Source organism: Neophocaena asiaeorientalis, unplaced genomic scaffold (genome assembly GCF_003031525.2).
Source record: "Neophocaena asiaeorientalis asiaeorientalis breed wild unplaced genomic scaffold, Neophocaena_asiaeorientalis_V1.1 scaffold118, whole genome shotgun sequence".
In the NCBI taxonomy this organism is placed as follows: domain Eukaryota; kingdom Metazoa; phylum Chordata; class Mammalia; order Artiodactyla; family Phocoenidae; genus Neophocaena; species Neophocaena asiaeorientalis.
Window position 1 is genome coordinate 2,978,800 of NW_020175528.1, and position 22,724 is coordinate 3,001,523.

Sequence of the window (22,724 nt, forward strand, 5' to 3'; positions counted from 1 at the left end):
TCGTTACAGTCAAAATTTCTATAGACTGCATATCAAGATTTTTTCCTATGGGGTTATGACTATGCTGTCTACAAATGTCAAATGTAAAGATTTTCTACATAACAATACCAGAATCTAAAATTTATTATCTCCTTATATGCCAGACACTCTTCTAGGTACTTTACACATTTATTAGTTCATTTCCTGAAGTTCATTTCATTAGTTCATTTCATTAGTGAACTTCACTAATGAAGTTCATTACAGTAGTTCATTTCATTTTCTTCATATCCTGAAGACAACCCTCTGTGGCAGAGACCATTACTAGCCCCACTTTATAGATGAGGACACTAAAGCACAGCAAGGTGATCTTGCCCAAGGTCATATGGCTAAGAAGTCAACTCAGTCAGTACTCTTAATCACTATGCTATACTGCTTCCCCCAAATTACAAGATCACTACATGCATTTAAAAAAATTTGTCCCCTTACAACATCTAAGATCACGAACACAAAAGCAAATGCTTTTTGTATTTACTAATTTATTTAAAGCAAACTTTTTGTGAGAATAATAAATAAATACAAAAGAAAAGTTTCCTAACCATACACAGAATGAGTGTCTGAGCATGTTATACTCCTTTTAAACACTACAGTATTTTGCAAATTACATTAAATAATAATATCTATCATATATTGCTGCATATTAATATGATACAGTGTTTTCTTTATACAGTGTGCAACAGTGTACATTAAGATAGAATTGGGACCTGAAGGAGACTTACTTGGACAATAGTTTGATAAACAAATGGAAGAACTTGTTTTGACCACTGTTTCTCTAGACGGACTTCACCATTTTGATTTACTTGATATTTACGACCTGTGAGTAACTGACCATATATAACTGCAGATGTTTCATTTATTATTATTCCTTTTCTTCTCAGGTAGCTCAAAGAAAAAATAAATATAGATGTGTATGAGTGTGCATATATTCTAAGATGATAACCATCATTCAAACTACCAACTCATAATCAAATGCTTAAATAAACTTTAAATAAATATGCTAGCAGTTCTGAGTACCTAACTTAAGACTTTTTGCATTATCCTGTGGCTACCTTTTCCAAAGTCTGTAAGATTAAACAAGAACTCATAGAGTTGCAAGAAACTCCTGTGTTTCATACCCACTAGGCTGGCTATAACAAAAAACTGAAAACAAGAAGCGCTGTGGGACCTCCCTGGTGGCGCAGTGGTTAAGAATCAGCCTGCCAGTGCTGGGGACACGGGTTCAAGCCCTGGTCTGGGAAGATCCCACATGCTATGGAGCAACTAAGCCCATGTGCCACAACTACTGGGCCTGTGGTCTAGAGCCCGTGAGCCACAACTATTGAGCCCGTGTGCCACAACTACTGAAGCCTGTGCGCCTAGAGCCCGTGCTCTGCACCAAGAGAAGCCACCACAATGAGAAGCCCGTGCACTGCAACGAAGAGTGGCCTCCACTCGCCACAACTAGAGAAAGCCCACGTATAGCAACGAAGACCCAACACAGCCAAAAAAAAAAAAAAAAGTGTTGGAAAGGATGTGGAGAGACTGGAACACTTGTATACTGCTGATGGGAATGTAAAACAGTTTCACAGTTCCTCAAAGAGTTAAACAGAGAACTGCCAAACAGCCTGGCAATTCCACTCCTAAGTATGTAACCAAAGAACTGGAAACAAGTAATCAAACAAATATTTATAGACCTATGCTCATAACAGCACTATTCACAATAGCAAAAAGGTGGAAAGAAGCCATATGTCCAACAGATGAATGCATTAACAGAAGGTGGTATAACCATACAATGAAATATTTGGCCATAAAAAGAAATAAGTGTTGACATATACTACAATGTATATGAACCCCCTAAACATGCTAAGTGAAAGAAGCCAGACACAAAAGGTCACATATTATGTGACTCTATTTATATGAAACATCCAGAATAGGTAAATCCAGAAAGACAGAAAATAGAGATTGACAGGGAGGGGCATTCAGTGGGCCTTTTCAGTCTAAAGTAGGGGTTGGCAAACTATGGTAATGGGCTAAATCCAGACTGCCTCCTATTCTTATAAATAAAATTTACTGGAACACAGTCAATCATTTATTTAATATCTATGGCTGCTTTTGTGATATAACAACAGAGTTGAGAAGTTGTTTACAAAAACTGTAAAGTCTACAAAGCCTAAAGTATTTACTATTTGGCCTTTACAGAAAAAGTGTGCTGATTCCTGATATGAAGATGCAATCATTCTTCACGTGAGGGATATTTTCTTGTCTCCTTTCCATTTCCTCTTTCTAGAATTCCTCTCAGCTACATATCAGAAATTCTGACTATACTATTTTCATCTCTTTGTGTACTATGTGCTGAAGGAATTCCTCAGCTTGATCTTTTAGCCCACTGATTCAGTTTTCAGTATGCCCATATTACTATTCAGACCATCTACTGAGCTCATTATAGAAATCATAATTTTATTTTCGTATATGTGTTTATACAAAAATATATGTATTATATAACATACACTATATATATATAGTTACATAGTATATAGTTAAATAACATTATTATATATACATATATTTTATATAGCAAAATTAAAATTATGGTGAAAAAACCAGATATGTTCCCTACCCTTATGGAGCCTACTATCTATGAAAAGAGTCTTAAAGTAACCACATTCATAAATTTATTATTATGATTCTATTTATGTGCTATAAAATAAAATTCAGAATGATGTGAGCTATGACAGGGGTATCTAACTTACACTATTGGGAGGCCAAAAATGCTCTTCTCCCCCTGACAGCTGTGTTCATCTCCTTTTATGTTGGATAGCTTTTCATGGTCTTTTTACATATTTCCTGTTTAATCATCTTTGAATAAGGATATTATGGCCTGGTATTAGTTCCTATAATTGTAGAAGAGGTGTCTCCTTGAGTTCCCATTTATCAATGGATGCTATTACAGTATGAACAGGAGGGCTGACGGATATACATTTATAACACCATTTCACGTGCCACTGCCAGTTTCTATTATTCTGTTTTGGTTTAGGAAATTCTAGTGTTTGGATGAAAAAGGAGAGGTACTGTTAAGGGGGGATCATGGGACACAAAGCACCTTGAAAATTAGCATTCCAAGGAGGGTTAGCTTCTTCTTTACTTAGTTGGTATAGACCTTGCATTTCTGAATTCAGAGCGTAAGGGACTTGGGTATAGGGAGGAGGGGAGTAGGGAGGAGGGAAGGGTGAAGAACAAAGGAGAGTATGCCCTCCTATTTTTATTAGTTACATGTAGCCAAGAAATTCAATGGCCTTATGGTTAGTGAAATTAACTCTCAAATTCAGGCAACTTATGAACTGTGTATTCCTAGTGTAAGTGACTAGGTATTTTCTTTTTTTTTTTTTGTACATCATGAAGTATTTTAGTGACAAACTGGGCAAGGCTCTAACTGCTGCTAACCAGATTTTATTTTAAATTAGAACTCATTACTTTTTTAGACCATAAAATGAAGATGCAGTCAGTATTCAGAGTAATCACACTAAGTGGAAAATAAGTTAAAAAATAAGTACATTAGACCACCACATTCTAGTTCAATGACATTAAATACTATTTATGACACTCACTATTCTGAAATTCCTTGTACTTCTTTTGTCCAGTTAGATTGTTCTTTGTCTCCAAGATGGACCACTTTAGAGGGTGGTGCACTTCTTCCCAAATAAAGCTTCTGTGTTCCTGCAGGTTCTTCCAAGTAAAACCTTAAAAATTAAAATTATATTACCCGCAAATTTGTGGTTTAATATAGAGTTCTAGTAGTGTGAGTCTTCAAAGTGAAAAGATTTCTACATGGTATAACGGCAAAAACCCAAAAAACCAAAAGCCTCCTTTTTTAAAATTGTAATATGAATTTCAGAACATTTGTAAAAAATTTTAATCAAAATTTAAAACAAATTACAATTCTTTCTCTATAAGAAATTAAACTAAATATATAATAAAAATATAAATTTTTAAAGAATTAATACTCTCAAATTCAATAAAGTTTTTTTTTTCTTTTGGCGGTACGCGGGCCTCTCACTGTTGCGGCCTCTCCCGTTGAGGAGCACAGGCTCCAGATGCGCAGGCTCAGCAGCCATGGCTCACGGGCCCAGCCACTCTGCGGCATGTGGGATCTTCCCGGACGGAGGCACGAACCCATGTCCCCTGCATCGGCAGGCGGACTCTCAACCACTGTGCCAGCAGGGAAGCCCCAATGAAGTAGTTTTGCTAAAAAAGTTTAACTGATTCTAATCAAGCCACTATACCTAACTCCCAGTTTACAGGAAACATGTGGGATGGAGGACCAACTTAAATGACACTAAGAGGAATCAACTAGGTAAATTCAGAATTCTAAAAAATAACTAGCTTGGACTTTAAGAAAAAAGGCAGGGAAGTAAGTTTAGCCAGGTCCTAGGATATAAAATCAACATACAGAAATCAATTATATTTCTATATACTAGCTGGGGAAACTGAAATTGAAAACATAATACTATCTATAGTTGCTCCAAAATATTTTAAATACTTAGGTAGGTATAAATCTAACAAAACATATACAGGTTCAGTATGCTGAGGAAACAAAATAGTGATAAAAGAAATCAAAGATTAAAATAAATGGAGAGATAAATGGATCTTCATTTATCCATTTGGATCAGAAGACTCAACATAGTCAAGATGTCAAATCTCCACAAATTATAAGTTTAGTACAATTCCTATCAAAATTTCTCAAAGATTTTTATAAATATAAAAAAATTTATTCTAAACTATATATAGAAAGGCAAAGGACCAAAAATAGTTAAAACAATTTTGAAAAAAAAAAAAAAAGTAAGGAATCGCTCTACCTAAGGTTAAGACTTACTACATAGCTACAGTAACAAGACAATGTGGTGTAGGCATAAAAAACTGACATAGAGACAAATGCAACAAAACAGAGAACCCACAAGTAGACCCATACAAATATGCTCAACTTATTTTTGACATAGGTGTAAAAGCAAACTAATGGCGGAAGGAGAGTTTTTTCAACAAATAGTACTTGAGTTAATTCAATATTCATAGGTAAACATATGAAACTTGACCCAAACCTCATACCTTATATAAAAATTAATTCAAAATGGATCATGGATTTAAATGTAAAAGGAGAAGGTAAAACTATAAAACTTTTTGGAGAAAATCTTCTTTGGGACCTAGGGCTAGGTCAAAAGTTCTCAGACCAAAAGCATGATCCATAAAACTAAAAACTGATAACTGTACTTCATCAAAAAGGCAGGGGAACTGAATTTTGATGATTAAAAAAGAATGTTCAATACCAGTTCATACTGGTACTGACTTCTCATCAACAAAATTACGCAACAAAACACAACTGAGATACGTTTGCAGAGACCTAAGGAAAAAGGATTAGGCCTCTAACTCTAAACCTATGCATGAGAAAAACAACAAAAAATACCTTTTGGATATGTAATAATTCAGAAAACATTAACATCCTCACATTTTCTCTGAAAAAAAAATTACTTTAGAAAGTTCTAGACATGAAAAATAACAAAAGAACAAGATATCAGACCAAGTAAAAGATGACAAAGAATAGCTTGTCTAAATAATCACTGATAAAATGATTGTGAACTTGAATAAAATGTTAAGAAATTATTTTTAGAAGATACGTGCTTTTTAATATATTATTTAAATGAAACCTGGGAAAGGCATGGAAAAGGTAAGGTTACATATGCTATTTATTCTTGTCAGAAAGAAATATATTTGCTAATTTATATAATGATAACTGGTAGAAAAGAATTAGGATATAGAACTTCCAAGCTATTGAAAGGAAAAGAAGGCAAAAGGGAAAAAATAATATATGCATCTAAAATATGCATCTCAACATTATAAAGCAACTAAACTCCAATAAAATTTAATTTAAAAAATAAAATAAAATACTAATAAAAAATATGCATCTCAAGGTATGTACAATAAACTGTCAATAGTGGTTGAACCTGGAGTGGTATGATTAGAGGACTTTCATTTTCACTATAGAGTGTAAATATTTTACAAATATTATATCAGTTAAAATGTATGAATAAAAGCCAACAAATAGCAAAACACATATAAACTTTAAAAATTATAAATAAAATCTTACTTAGTTTCTCCATCTGATACACCAACAACTCTAGCTTCTTCAAGATGAGGCCAATTAACAAAGAGAGACTTCCCAAGCACTGATGAAGCTATATTTTCTACACTCTTAAAAGTAAAAACAGAAAAGTTCATTCATGTTTTAGGTCCAAGAGAGAATTTTACAGAGGCAAAATTAAATAATTAAAACTGGCTTGTGTTTATAACAGTGTATTTAAAATCTATAAAAACCATGCCTTAATAATTAAAACAGATATAAAATATTATTTGATGGCTCAGGCCAATTATTCCCTATTAGTAACTGCTCTTCTCAGCTTTATTCCCACTTAATTGTTCCATCCACTTGAATTCAGTTTTTAAAATTTCTCTTCTCTAAGTTGTGCCTTTATTGCCAACTACTCTCTGTCTTTCTAGTACATTTTCCAGAATTTCTGTTCTTTTAGATTTTTGTTTTTTTCCCTTTCCTTTAAGTTTATTTATTTATTTTTATTAAAAAATTTTTTTTGGCCACGCTACGCAGCATGCAGGATCTTAGTTCCCTGACCAGGGATTGAACCCTAGCCCCCTGCAGTGGAAGCGTGGAGTCTTAACAACTGGACCACCAGAGAAGTCCTCCTTAAAAAAAATTTTTTTTTCAGTTGTTTTTACTTACCTGCCTTTCTTTATTCTTTAATTTATTATGAATCTGTGTAAGTTTACCAACTTTACCTTCCCCTCTGCCAATCTCTTCTTACTAGAAGGGAACTATGACCAACTTAACAGTAATTTTCTGCAGTATAAACATCTCAACACTAGGAAGCTTGCCTCCTCATTTTTTCAACAGCACTGGCAGTTATTAGTGAAGGATGGCCCACTGATTTTAATCCTAAGTGAAATTGCTTGGCGAGAGAACAGGTTTCAGTAAAATCAAACAGAAGAACACTGACCTATAATGTGAGTATTACTGTTCAAAATAACAGCCAACATTAGTAGAAATAATGTTCAGCAAGAAACCTAGGTTCTTAGGTCTGCTGCTAACTAGCTGAGTGAATGTCCCTTTTCCAATCTCCATTTAAGTTTTTTAATTTGTAAAATTAATGAGCTGGATTAGTTGCCTCACAAAATTCCGTCCAGTTGTAAAATTCTATGATTCCATTATTCTCATGATTATCAGCTTATTTTTCTCATGGAAACTGAGAAAAGTGAAAAGAACAGCATAGATGTCTAGAAAAGGGCTATTATTATTTCATATCAAATAATCAGATAGCATAAAACAGAATCTAAAATATGTAATTCATTTCAGTTTGTGGCTGGTATAATTAAATAAGAACACTAGACTTATTTCAAGTTAGAAACTATGGGTCCAAAATTGGGTTCTGCCTCTCTTCAGCTATGGACTCTTAGGCAAATCCTTTAATCCCACTGAGATCAGTTTTCTTTTATGAGAAGAAGTTATAACATCTACCTCACAATATTTATTTAAGGATAAAATAATATACACAAAAGCTTTTTTAAACTATAAAACGCTGCACAGTTGGCCCTCTGTATCCATGGGTTCCACATCTGCAGATTAAACCAACTACTGATGGAGAATATTTAAAAAAAACAAAAAGAAAAAACTCCAGAACGTTTCAACAAATGCTGGCAACTATTTACATAGCATTTACATTGTATTTACAATTATTTATACTGTATTAAATATTATAAGTAAAAATGATCTAAAGTATAAGGCAGGATGTGTGTAGGTCATATGCAAATATTACACCATTTTATATAAGAGACTTGAGCATCCACAGATTTTGGTATCAGTGGGGAGTCCTGGAACCAAAACCCCATGGATACTGAAGGACAACTGTATAAATATTCTGTATGAAATAATACCTTAAGTAAAAATTCTTAAAAGGAAACATTATTATTATTATTACTGTTGGTAAGACAACAACTTTGTGGTAGAAACTGAAGTTGAAATATAAATTTTGATTCACATTTTTTCTTTTCATTATGCTTAATCATTATTAGCAAATACTTCTTTAACAAATAGAGATGACTATTTTTAGACTTTTGGGGGTAACTTTTTATTTTATTTACTATATTTAGACATCTCTTACAGTGAACATATAAAAGAATGACTATTCTGATAAATAAAACAAGTTTCAACATTAGAACTAGGCTCCCTTAATTACCCTTTTCCCTTCTTTCCTAGATTAATCCTTTCCCGTAAGCCCTAGAGGCAATCCACTTCACATCCTTTCCCTCTACAGTGCCTTTAAGAGCTCCTTTCTCCTTTAGCTTTACCTCTCTTCTTTTGTACGGATTTGCTAAATGAGCTGCCTCTTCTTTACCTACAGTTATATTTCTAGCCCTCTTTTCAATGATAAACTTCTTAACCAAGGGCTTAAGACTTGCTACCTTGACTTCCCACCTAACGAGTCCCGGATTAGTACTTAGGAATTGGACTTCTGCCTCCAACAACCTATGGGAATGGAATCCTCAAAGTCCAGTAATGATGCCCAAAGGACAAACTCACAGACGTTATTTTAGTTTTCACTCTTCTTGAACTGTATGTACCATCTACTCCATGCTTCTGTGACACTACTAAACATGGAAATTATTCTCTTTCTTCTCTGAACACTATGTAACTTTTACTGGTTCCTTTTCCACCCTTTCCACCCATGGGTACTTCCTCATGCTGGGGCCTTGAACCCTGAGAATCCCCTTTCTTCAAGGAAATGAGCCCCGAGGCCCCAGCCATCACTTCCTTGCTAATGCCCTACATATCCCTATTGCCTTACAAGCTCTAGCTCCAGGTATTCAACTGTGTATAAGTTGCCTTTCTATTTTAATTAATTAATTAAATTATTTATTTATTTTTTCATTTATTTTTTTCGGTACGCGGGCCTCTCACTTTTGTGGCCTCTCCCGTTGTGGAGCACAGGCTCTGGACGTGCAGGCTCAGCGGCCATGGCTCACGGGCCCAGCCGCTCCGCGGCATGTGGGATCTTCCCAGACCGGGGCACGAACCCGCGTCCCCTGCAACAGCAGGTGGACTCTCAACCACTGCGCCACCAGGGAAGCCCATAAGTTGCCTTTCTTCACTGAAGTTTTTCATCTGAACCACAGAACACAAAAAACAATTTGACTATGTATTTCCCCAATTCTTCCAAGGATGGTACATAACTAGTACCATTCTAAATGCACAAAAGGTAAATTAATCTATTATAAACGAATGGATGACTTAGGGCAAGAGGGCTTAAAACTCTTGTGGAACTCTGTTGAGAAAGGCTGAAAGGGCGGCTCCAGTTAAATGTCCTAGTACCAACTTAAAATTCTATTACTGATAATTTATCCCCTCAAGCCAGTGCCTCTCCCATTTTAATTTCTTTATTCCAATAAACAGTAATTGTTTTTCAGTTAATTAGTCTGATATCTAAGAGTGATTCATATTTAATATTTTATTTTTCTTTTCATCCCCTATTTTTGAACAAATGATGAAACTTGTGAATTTTATTTAGTCCTGTTCATCTAGATCTATTACCACTTCCACAGTTTATGTCCTTATTGTCTAAGGCTTCTATAACCACAACCTCAACTTGCAGGCTTTTCCATTTTCTTCCATTTTTTTGTATGCACTTTAGTCTACTATATTGCCAAATATATCTTTATATATCTTTATTGCCAAATTAATCTTTATGAAAATACCAATTTCAAGATAACAGTCATGAAAAATAAGTCCAAACTCCTTAGCCTGGTATTCAAGGTCCTCCATAATCTGGCCTCAATCTGTTTTTTCAACCTTATTGTCTACTATTTCCCAATACAAGTCCTCTGATTCAGTCAGGTTTATCTATTCCTTCTCCTCAAATACATCACATTTACTCTAAAAAAAAAAAAAATTCAGACATACAAAAAGGTTAAAAAAAATAAGATAATGTATCACATTTATTTTTTACTGTAACTCCCAGCTCATGTTATTCTTTTCAACTGGAATACCTTTCCCCTCCTTTTTCCTCTTTGTGATAATCTTTCTTTTAAGCACCCAGCTCAAGCCTATTTTCATTTACAGATCTGTACTTAATCTTTAGCTCACACAGCTCATCTCCTCTTCAAATTCCTACAGCATTTTTTTTGCTCATTATGTCACAATTATATATGTCCTTTAATTTGTGTAAATGTCTCTTTACTTTATCCTTATTTCCTGTGAACTTCTGGAGTTACTACATGTTATACCACTTTGGAAAACACGTTGCAGCTAAAACAGTTTTATGCATAATAAGCACCTAAGAAATATATAATGAAGAAAATACTTACAAGTTCATCTGATTCTGTATTCACTAATATTTCCAACATCATGTTTTCTCCACGACTGCTTTGCTGGAATACTTGAACCCCACTTTTTTTCAAAAAAAACTTTAAAAGAAGTCATAGAGTTTAATTTTAATTTTTTTTCCATAATCACTTCACATTCAATAAAGTGAAAAAATTTTATGAAAATAAATAGCCACTGACTTTGTGTTTGATGTGTTTCAAAGTAGGAAATCCACAGAAATATAATGCCTTTTGGTCAACCCTGGTTATTTTGTTTTTGCTTATGTCTACACGCCAAGCATCTAATGATATTATTCTATACCTAGAAAATAAATGGAGGCATTTAATTTAAAATTCATACATTACAAGCAATCACAGGTTTTCAGCATTCCCTTCAGTATTTTGCCAGAGTCCTCCTTGCTTTTAACAGGAGAACTAACAATTCGTCCTTTAAGAGAAAGAAAATATAGAGCAGCAGATTCTTCATTGATATTGATCCAGACACAACCATGCCTGTAAGATACTGAGTGGACATCCTCCCCATTAATTTAAAAAAATATATAATATATAAAAATATAATATATATAAAATATATAAATTATATATGTATATATACATGATTTTTATACTAAAGGAACATACAAAACATACTACAAATCTCTATATCCTCCATGTTCCAAAACCCAGAATGGAAAATAAACATTTTATAATGTCTATTTCATCTTTCTCTTTGCTTTAACTAAAGGAAAAATCATAACTGAGAAATGTTTACTTTATCTGCAACACAACTGCCATCTAGATATTATTTGCAGAGAAGATGAGAGAAGAGAAAAAACAAGGAAGACATCTTAATGAGGAAGAGAAAGTAGAAATAGGTTTGAGGCAAGAAACAGAGGAGCTCTTTTTTTTTTTTTGCGGTACGCGGGCCTCTCACTGTTGTGGCCTCTCCCGTTGCAGAGCACAGGCTCTGGACGCGCAGGCTCAGCGGCCATGGCTCACGGGCCCAGCCGCTCCGCGGCATGTGGGATCTTCCCAGACCGGGGCACGAACCCGCGTCCCCTGCATCGGCAGGTGGACTCTCAACCACTGTGCCACCAGGGAAGCCCCCAAAGGAGCTCTTTTATTTCTTGTTCTCCTTCTTTCCAGTTGGGTGGTTGGGGAGTATAAGAGGCAAAGTCATAGCATGTCAAATAATGCTGAGAGCAGACACTGGCAATGGAAACAAAAATTCATACAACTTCTTGAGGGGGAGAACAGATATATACAGGGGCGGGACAACTTTAACAGAAGACGAAAACAGAGAAGCAGAATTGGACCAAAGCAGAGAACTATAGAAACAACTGTGAGAGAGAGAGAGAGAAAGAGAGAGATGCTATGATTCTTGGCAAGTTGCATGTAATTCATTATCAATTGACTACAACTGTCATAAATTATTTGTTAATTCTCCAAGTAGATATTCAAAAGCTTGCTTTTTTTTTTTTTTTTTGAGCTCTCTGTTGAAAAATTACCAAACAACATTACCTTGCGCAGCATCGTCCTATGGCAGGGAACTTTTCTGGCCATGGAGAGGGGTACGTGAACTCTGTCTCGCTATCATACCAGCACATTAGGCACTCACTATGTTGGTTTCTTTTCCTCTCTTCTTTTTTCAGGGAGTGGTTGCATGTCTCCATGGCTTCCAACAATCGCTTCTGAATATAAAGATTGGAGAGAGGGGTTAAAAATACAAAAATTCTGTAATCTCAACATACAGAATAAATATTTTCCCTCAGAATACAGAATTACTATTTGTGTTCTTGAAAAACAAAAATCTTAACTAATACAATTCTTTTCCATTTCATTACATGAAAAACTGATGTGCTATTCTTGTTTCAAAGGGCCCTAGAATATTGCTTGTCACTACAAATTCCTCTGAAACTATCACTCCAACAGCAATCACTAACGTGAGGATAAAATCAGCAGAAAATCAAAATTTAAATATGAATTGATCGTAATTATAATTTATCTTAATTCACTGCTCATTGATCTCTTACTTTACAAATTGTACAATGGTATAGGTATGTTCATCTTTCCAATTATCTTTTGTATTTAACATAATTCCAATCAAATCACAATGGTTTAAAATACTTCCTTTTAAAGGGCAAAATGATGTTAGTGTTCATATTGGAAGGATGAATGTGTGAGCTGCACAAAGTTACCAGGAACTTGTCTTACCAGATCCTATCACTTTTTATAAAACTACCTGTAAGCAAAACATTTAAGTATTGACACCACAAGAGACCCACAGACCAGAAGAACAAAACAGAGTTCAAAAACAAATCCAAATCTACGTCAAACATGGTATTCCAGATATTTAAATAATGCTTTTGTCATAACTAGCTATCCAGCTAGGAGAGAAAGCACATATACTTTCCAATATCATACTGTATACAAAAGCAAGTGTCAGAGTAATGAGACAACAAAAATAATGGGAAAAAATCTAGGAGATTATTGATAATTTGGAGTGAAAAACTCTTAAATAAGGCAGGAAAAAGCTGAACAGCTTTAAGGAAAAAGACATCTTTCAAGTAAAAGAAAATGTATGTGATAAAAGATGTCACAAAAAAATCAACAGGCAAATGCCACACTGGGGAAAAATATTCCTAATATAAAAAGAGTTGTTCAAAATCAAAAAAAGAAAATGAGGAAAAGGATATAGACAGACAATTTACAAAAGAGAAAATGCAAAAGACAAACATACATCAAAATATACTTAAATTAGGAATCAGGGAAAAATAAATTTGAATGAATGGCATTCTTTATCATCAGTAGACTTTATCATCAAAATTAAATAAAGCAATAATATTCAGGACTAGAAAAGCAGAGAAGTAGGCACTTAAATATTGCTGGTGTAAATTAGACCAGTCTTCTTGAAAAAGAAGACTGGTGATATTCATTAAAACAAAAAATACACATTCCCATTAACCAAGCATTCCTGCTTTGGGGATTCTACCTTACAAAAATAAAATCTCTGATATATAAGAATGCATTAACAACAACAACAAAAAAGAATGCATTAACAAACAAACAAACAAAAAGAATACATAAACACACAAGTCCTTTTTTCATAGCATGTGTACAGTGGCAAAAAACATTAAGATTCATAAGAATTTGCAGAATTAGTATGGTGTGTTCCCATGTACCTTTCAATGATAACATCTTACAGCCACAGTACATCATCAAAACCAGGAAATTGACACTGGTACATCACTACTACAGATTTATTCGGATTTCACTAGTTTTTATATCTAAATTGTGTGTGTGTATACAGTACTATGGAATTTTTATCATATGTAGAGATTCATGTAACCACCACTAAAACTGGAATACAGAACTGTCACATCATCATAAAGAAACCCCTTCATGTTATCCCTTTATAGTCACACCCTATCCCCAACCCTAACCCCTAACAACCACTGATGTGTTTTATATTACAATAATTTTGTCATTTCAAAAATATTATATAAATGGAACTATATAAAACCTTCCAAGATTGACTTTTTCACTCAAATGAACTTTTTTCCATCCGTTGTTTATATCAATAGTTCTTTTTATTGCTGAGTAGTATGCCTTTATATGGATGTACTACAGTTTTTTTACTCACTCACTCATTGAAGGATGTTCGAATGTTTTCCAGTTTGGGGTTATCACAAATAAGTTGCTCTGAACATTAGTGTACAGGTTTTTTCAACATATATAGCCAGCTGTTTCAGCACCAATTGTTGAAAAGCTTTTTCTTTACCCATTGAGTAGCTTTGATATCTTAATTGAAAATTTATTAACTGGACAAGTATAGATCTATGTTTGGACTCAATTCTGTTCCACTGATCTGTCTATTGCCATGTAAGTAACATACTCCCTTGATTACTTTAGCTTCATGGTAAGTCATGAAATCAGAGAATGAAAGTCTTCCAGTATTGTTTTTCTTCCTATAGATTGCTTTGGCTACTCTAGATCCTCTGCAATTTCATAAAGACTTTAGGATTTCTGATTTCTACATAAAAATCTGCTGGCCTTTTCATTGGGATTATATTGAATTCAAAGATCAATTTGGGAAGAGGGTACATCTTAACAATACTAAATCTTCTATTCCTTGAACATGGTATGTCCCTCCATTTATTCAGGTTTCTGTATCTCAACACTATTGTAGCATTCAGTGTGCATGCTGTTAAATTTGTAACTGTGTATTTTATATATCTTAATGCTATTGAAAGCAGAATAAAAATCTTTTTATTTAAAAAAATTTATATTTTCCAATTGTTTACTACCAGTATATAGAAACAACTGAATTTTGTATAGACTTTATATAGATTTTGTATAGATTTTCTGTGACCTTGCTAAATTTCCTTATTGATTAGAGTATCTTTTTGAAGACTGCTTAGAATTTTTTATATATGTAATAGTGCTATGTGCATATAAAAACAATTTTTCTTCTTCTTTTCTAATTTGCATGCCTTTATTTCTTTTCCTTGACTTAATACACTGGACTTCCAGTACAGTAATAGGTTAGAATACACATCCTTGTCTTACTCTTGATTTTACAGAGAAAACATTCAAAATTTTACTATTAAGTATACTGTTAGCAAGTTTTTCTAAGATGCACTTTATCTAGTTGAGGAAGTGTCATCTTATTTCTAGTACTGTATGTTGAGCATTTCTATTAAAATTGGATGTTGAATACTGATAGCGTGGTAAATCACATTGCAAATCAACACTGTGTTTCTAAAATAAATGACATTTGGTTATGAGTATTATCCTTCTAACATATTATTGGATTCCATCTGGCTTTATTTTGTTAAACGTTTTTGCATTTACTTTTAGGAGGGATATTAGCAAGTAATTTTCTTTTCTTGTAACATCATTTACTATGGGTATCTGCATCACGCTGGTCTAATAAAATATATTGGGAAGTGATTATTCCTATTCTATGTTCTCAAAGTTTGTGTAAAATTAGTATTATTTCTTCCTTGAATGCTTGCTAGAATTCACAAGTCAAGACATCTGAACCTAGAATTCTCTCTGTGAGAAGATTTTAAATCATGAAACTAAATGTCTTTAAAAGATATAGGACTACTCAGATTTTTACATGTTTTTTGGTCAGTTTTGCTAAACTGTGTCTTTAAAGAACTGTGTTCATTTCACTTAGGTTGCTGAATTCGTTGCCATAAAATTGTTCACAATATCCCTTACGGATTCTTTTAATAGCTGTAGAATTTATAGGACACCTCTTCTTTCATTCCAAATATTGGCAATTTATGTGTTCTCCCCTCGTGCTCTGGCTTTTCTCAGCCTTTCTTGATCTGTCTAGCTAGGATTTATCAATTTTATTAATCTTTTCAGAGGACCACCTTTTGGTTTCATTGATTTTTCTCTATTGTTTGCTCATTTTCCATAGATTTCTGCTATTTTTATTTCCTTCATTCTGCTTAGTTTGGATTTAAATTGCTCTTGTTTTTCTAGCTTCTTATGGTAGGAAGCTTAATTTATTTTAAAATGTCTTATTGCTTAGGATAAGCATCTAGAACCTTAAGTCTCCCTTTAAGCCTTGCTTTACCTTTATCATAGATTACGATACATGTTCTCATTATCATTGAGATAAATATTTTCAAATATCCCTTTTAATTTCTTTAATCTATGGATTATTTACAAGTGTGTTATTTAATTTCAAAATATCTGTAAGTTTCCCAGAGAGTTGTTACTGGTTTTAAATTTAATTCCATGTGGTCAGAGAACATTCTCTTTATGATTTCAACCCTTTTAAATTTATTCAGACATTTTTTTTTTTTTTTTTTGCAGTACGCGGGCCTCTCACTGTTGTGGCGTCTCCTGTTGCGGAGCACAGGCTCCAGACGCGCAGGCTCAGCGGCCATGGCTCACGGGTCCAGCCGCTCTGAGGCATGTGGGATCTTCCCGGACTGGGGCACGAACCCGCGAACCCTGCATCGGCAGGCGGACTCCCAACCACTGCGCCACCAGGGAAGCCCCAGACATGTTTTACGTCTCACCAAATAATCTTGGTGAATGTACTTTCACTTAAAAATGTGTATTCTTTAGTTGTTGGGCACAGTGTTCTACATATATTAATGAAGTTGAGTAGGTTTACAGTGTTATTCAAGCCTTTGATTTCTGGTAATGCTCCTTGTTCTGAAGCCTACTTTGTCTACTATTAGTAAAGCAATGCCAGCTTTCTTATAATTAGCATACCTACAAGTTTGGATACACATAATGAAGATGAGAGTAGTTAAAACTCATTAAAAAAACACAAATGGTGATTAAAATCCACTGCTTATTAATTTATGTGAAATAATATCTGATTAAAATATACATGTATATATAACTATTTCATGCACTGACCTCATCAATGAAAGGTATTAGAACCACAGCTTCCCATTCCTGTTGCTTCCCATTTAGGTCAGTTTTAAAATCAGGTGGATAATATTCTATAATTGGCGAGTCTTCATTCGTCATCAAATGCTGTGAAAATATAAAACAGCGTAATAGAAATGTAACAACTAATATCAATGTAGCTTTTTGCTAATATATTTATAATATTTCCTCAATTGTAACAGTTTAAAATTTCTAAGCAAAGCAAAAGTAAATTTTCACATCTTAGATATGTTGTAATATACTTGTTATATTTTGATTTTCAAGTATGAGGCTTCTAATTTCACCACCGTTCACCACTTTCCTGTTCCACTAAGCTAGTTATGTAGCAAAACTATCTTTACTCTGAATTTTATCATTTCTATCTTCTATTGTCTTTTCACTTTACAAGGCCTATCTAAATTGTTTTCCCATTCAGACTTCAGTTCATTTCACACACTCCATTTTTAACCTTAGGCAATTTATTTTCATGTCCTAATCAACTGATTTTATTAAGTTATATAAGAACTAAGATAATTAAAAAGAAAAAAAATCCTAAAATCTCTTTACTACCAATAGCAAAGATAAGAAGTTCAATATGACGTTTTTATTAGAGATTTTTTTAACAAAAGTAGATAAAGAAAGTTAAAGATGTCTTCTAGGAATAGAATACGGAAGATTATGATATAAAAAATTTAAAGAAATAGCATATTTCTTAAGGTCATATTCAAAGTATTTAATAATCAGCAAGTCATGAGCACAGAACAATCAAAACAGATGTGGCTATAAAAACCTGCATGGTTACTGGTCCAGAGTGGTTGAGTATCAATCCTTAATGTATGTGAAGGTAGGAAAAAACCATCAAAGAAACTTAAGAAAGAAAGGCCAGGGGCCAGGATGAAGGACAGGTTAAGTTTCAGAAAGATACAGAAGGAAGCCTGATACTGTTCAAGCAGTGAAGGCAGGTGTGTGTGTCTGTGTTTATATGTGTCTACTCCAGTACCTTGTACCAGACCATGGAATTAGAAGAAGAGATTGATGCTCTAGAAGAACTAAATGAAGTTTACTCTCAGAATCAGCTTAGCAGGCTTGGCGTAATTTTGGTGACTCAATCACCCCTGAAATATCTTTTTCCTGTTACGTGAAACATGTTAACCAGAGAAAAGCCTTTTATTCCACAATTTGATAAATGAAATGCTTAAAATCCAAATATAAACGGAGGTAATACTTTTGTTGATACAAATAACTTATTAGAATCATCCGTATTCTAATAGGTAGAGGGTAAAAGAGAACTGAAATGAAATCTGTAAACGTTTGGACAAAGTAGATGGCTTCGGATTTTGCCTATCTCAGTTTACTTTCATCAGTGCAGAGACAAATTGAAGATGTGCTTAAAGATACTGAAAATAAAGAAGTTATGCTCTGAATGGCTTATGAAATTTGTTTGCCTTTTTAAAACAAAGCTAACTTGGGGACTTCCCTGGTGGCGCAGTGGTTAAGACTCCACGCTCCCAATGCAGGGGGCCCAGGTTTGATCCCTGGTCAGGGAACTAGATCCCACACGTATGCTGCAACTAAGAGTTCGCATGCCACAACTAAGGAGCCCACCTGCCGCAACTAAGGAGCCCACGTGCTGAAACTAAGGAGCCCACAGGCTGCAACTAAGACCCGGCACAACCAAATAAATAAAAATAAAATATAAAACAAAGCTAACTTTAAATCAAGCAACTACTTTTCAAGGGATTTGTTTAAGGAATCCTGTATTTGAAACTGAATATAAATATATTTAGCTATTAAAGAAATTTGGGTATGATGTTTCTAAGTTTGCAGGAGCTCCTAAATATTAAAAAGACCGTAAACACATTTAATTCTAAAACTCACCTGGTAGCATGTAGGAAGTAAATTTTTGCTAGCTGCTGGAAGTACAGCAAGAAGCTGTTCAAATGGCTTAAAAGGTTTTCCTAGTTCAAAATGGATTTTGAGTGTACTGATGTTTCGGATATCAGACAGGAAAGGTGCATAATGGTACGGATAAAACCTATAAAACAAAACTGAGTTTTAAACAACTGGCAATTTTATGAAACAGGTCAATAGTAAGCATATACTTCTCCATATTCTATTTTAACAACACATGGCAATAATTCTAAAGACAAAAAATCACTCATAATTCTGCTACTTGAATATAAAAAATCAGCAATGTTGGAGAATTTAGGTCATTTGATGGCAACAAATATTCTATTTCCTTAATTTTTTAAGTGCAGTTTCACACTCAAAATTTGGATGCATGCAAGGATATATATATTAATAATATATAAATATATAATTTATTATTTATATATATAAATAAGATAATGGCTGTTCAGTTTCGAAAATGTTGACTGTGAGTCTTCCAAACAATAGGTTCTTAGAATGAAGTAATGAGGTAGTCAGAAGACGTTCAGTTAGCTCATGTGGGCCTGAGCTTCTCTTGTAAGGACAGAGGGAACAGTGAGTCTGAGCTCATATGGCTGTTACTAGTCAGTTCTAAGAACTTTTATCTTTGCATTAGTATATATATACTGTGTTCGTGGTAAGGATTAAACCACTTATCAATCATACACACCAACTATTTTTGTTTTTAATACCTTCCCATATTTAACTACAGAAAAAATATTTTTACAAAACTTGAAACATACAATTTTAAAAAAACTTTCAATGTTCTTAATGTTTGACTAAAGATGCCAACAAAACAATGAAGAAATTTTTTTTTTTTTTTTTTTGCGGTATGCGGGCCTCTCACTGTTGTGCCTCTCCTGTTGCGGAGTACAGGATCCGGACGCGCAGGCTCAGTGGCCATGGCTCATGGGCCTAGGTGCTCCATGGCATGTGGGATCTTCCCGGACCAGGGCACGAACCCATGTCCCCTGCATCGGCAGGCAGACTCTCAACCACTGTGCCACCAGGGAAGCCCAAGAAATATTTTTATATTCCACAATTATGTCATACTTCAAAAGGGTGGGAAAGTTTAGGAGGCAGAATGGCATGTGAAACAAGGCAAAACGTATAGACTTTGGGAATCAGATAGCCTTGGACTTGATTCTTGGGTATATGTCATCTTGGAAATATTACTTAACCTCTCTAATCCTCATCTGTAAAAGGCAGAGAACAATGCTTACTTTAAATAGTTGTGAGGATTATATGAGAACATGCTTTTCAAGTGCCTGGCCTTAACGCCTGGTAATATAATAGGGATAACTTATACTCACCCTCTTAAAAAATGGCAAATCAAGGATTTTTGTCATAGAATACTCTTCAGAGACGCCCTGAGAATCATGTTAGTTATTGCAAAGATTTGTAAAGGCTATTAGTAAGTGAAATCATGTGAAATTAATGCCACATTATTTTGCACTGGTCTGTTTTGCTGTTGGTGCTTTAAAACAGAGCCTAGCAGGTGTTCTGAAAACAAAACAAAACAAGCTATCTCATCACTTAAAAGTCTCTGCTTTTCCCTGCAGCATATTTTGGCTTGTTATTTTTTCTATAACAAGTGGATGCTTTGGAAATGTAGATGGAACTTGCTGGAATAGGAAACGAGACAAATTATTATTATTTCCAGGAAAAGCAAGTAATTCCTTTCTCCTTTCTTCTTTACCCTTCCCAGTCTAACATTCATATAACCCATTCTTCAATAATTACTCCTGATAGAAAAATTTTTTCAAACACATAAAAATGTAGAGAAGAATATAATAAACAATCCCACTTAACCACTGCTCAGACCCATTAATTATCAAGACTTTGTCACACTTCATTCATTATAACAGAAAATTTCAAATCATTAGATTAACAGAGAGCTTTTATTATGGGCCATCTGCTATAGCTGGAAGTATCTTTGTTATAAAAGGGTCTTTTTAAAGTATTTTCATATAAAAAAAGATCACCTGTATTTCATTTAAACTTGGCTGTATGTATCTTTTAAAAAATACTATCATAAATAGAAATAAAAAGAAAAGAGATTCTCAAATGAGCTTACAGTAGAATGAACCATTATAAAAGACAAAACTTTTTGTTTTTATTCCCTCACCAGCTCCAGGACTGAACTCCATGATAGTAATAATGCAAAATCCACTGTATTGCCTGAACATAACATGCAGCTTGATCAGCCAGAAAGTCACTGAAAATAGAAAAGAATATTTTCATTATAACATTATTTTTTGAAGACAGGCCATTTGTGTTTACAGCGTATCTCCTGATATCACATCCTGTCTCACGTTTTAGTTAATCAATGAATAAACCAAAAACTGCAATCAGAAAAACTCCAAAATATTATTTTTTAAAAATTCCATCATGCCGGATTAAAGGTTTGCCTTATAGTTTTCCTAAACCAACCATGAGAATACTTAAACATGCTGTGCATATTTATTCAGTCAATGTACTGTGCCTTTGGTTTAAAGTTTGAGGATTTAGTTAATGAAACTTTCTATAATATGGCACTACCAATTCCTTAAATATTCAGGGTGTGATGAGAGATAGGGATGGGAATCTTCTTTATTTGGGAGGATGCCTGAGAGAATCACAGGAGGAAATCAGAAGATCTTAAAATCTGGTTATAGAGCTAGAACACACTTTGAGAAGTGCGATATCCACTGAACAATATTCCCTCTAATCCCTTTTTTCTCAAAAACCATCATTTAAGGTAAAATAATGACACACACATTACACACGCGCGCGCACACACACACACACACAGAGCAAAAAAGAGCACTCTAGGTTAAACCCCAAAGTAGCTATAAACCTTGTTAGTGTCTGTTACCAAAATTCAGGTAGAGATACACTTAGAAATTCTACAATCTACATCATTTCTGGGAACTACGCTTTTTTTAAAAAAAATAAATTTATTTATTTATCGATTTTTGGCTGTGTTGGGTCTTTGTTGCTGCACGCGGGCTTTCTCTAGTCGCGGCGAGCGGGGGCTACTCTTCTTTGCAGTGCGCAGGCTTCTCATTGCGGTGGCTTCTCTTGTTGCAGAGCACGGGCTCTAGGCGTGCGGGCTTCAGTAGTTGTGGGCTTAGCTGCTCCGCGGCATGTGGGATCTTCCCAGACCAGGGATCAAACCCATGTCCCCTGCATTAGCAGGCAGATTCTCAACCACTGGGCCACCAGAGAAGCCCTTTTTTTTTAAAAAAAAAATTTATTTATTTTTGGCTCTGTTGGGTCTTCGTTGCTGCTCGCAGGTTTTCCCTAGGTGAGGCGAGCGGGGGCTACTCTTCATTGTGGTGCGCAGGCTTCTCATTGCAGTGGCTTCTCTTGTTGCAGAGCACGGGCTCTAGGCGTGCGGGCTTCAGTAGATGTGGTGTGTGGGCTCAGTAGTTGTGGCTCACGGGCTCTAGAGAGCAGGCTCAGTAGTTGTGGCGCATGGGCTTAGTTGCTCCACGGCATGTGGGATCTTCCCGGACCAGGCCTCAAACCCATGTCTCCTGCATTGGCAGGCAGATTCTTAACCACTGTGCCACCAGGGAAGTCCTGGGAGCTATGCTTTTTAAAATGAAATGCATTACTTTTTTATTATAAAAGAAATATTTCCTCATTACTGAAAATACAGATAATGACAAAAAGCATTTTTATCACCTTATAGCAATCACTATCACCTTTTGGTATTTTTCTCAATCTCTTTTCTATGCCCAGGGTTTTTTTTGTTTTTTTTTAAGTATTAATGAGAGGATACTGTGCATTATTTTTGTATCCTGCTTTTAAAATTTGTACTTAATGATATACTGAAAGTATCTTTCTGAATTGTTATGAACTTTCCATAAGTACCAGTTTAACAGTTCCGCATATTCTGGAAACACTGGAAATGGCAGAGATAGTGACTGTAATGAGGAGGAGGTGGAGACAATTACGATGAACATTCTTAC

The 22,724-nt window shown here is 34.6% G+C and overlaps 1 protein-coding gene across 5 annotated transcripts in view; it reads right to left on the reverse strand.

The window, feature by feature from the left end:
• Positions 1–22,724, reverse strand: part of XRN1 (5'-3' exoribonuclease 1) — a 101,470-nt gene that overhangs the window by 55,153 nt on the left and 23,593 nt on the right. For all 5 annotated transcript variants that reach the window (XR_003006390.1, XM_024769041.1, XM_024769039.1 and 2 more), the window contains 9 exons: positions 20,894–20,983; positions 18,715–18,871; positions 16,825–16,944; positions 11,953–12,122; positions 10,633–10,753; positions 10,435–10,533; positions 6,152–6,255; positions 3,621–3,752; positions 756–918 (listed from right to left, as the gene is read on the reverse strand). Coding sequence is in view for 4 of the 5 variants with exons in the window: in XM_024769041.1 (XP_024624809.1) it covers positions 756–918; positions 3,621–3,752; positions 6,152–6,255; positions 10,435–10,533; positions 10,633–10,753; positions 11,953–12,122; positions 16,825–16,944; positions 18,715–18,871; positions 20,894–20,983 (1,156 nt within the window). In the remaining variant the exon portion in view is untranslated. The remainder of the gene's footprint in view (positions 1–755; positions 919–3,620; positions 3,753–6,151; positions 6,256–10,434; positions 10,534–10,632; positions 10,754–11,952; positions 12,123–16,824; positions 16,945–18,714; positions 18,872–20,893; positions 20,984–22,724) is intronic.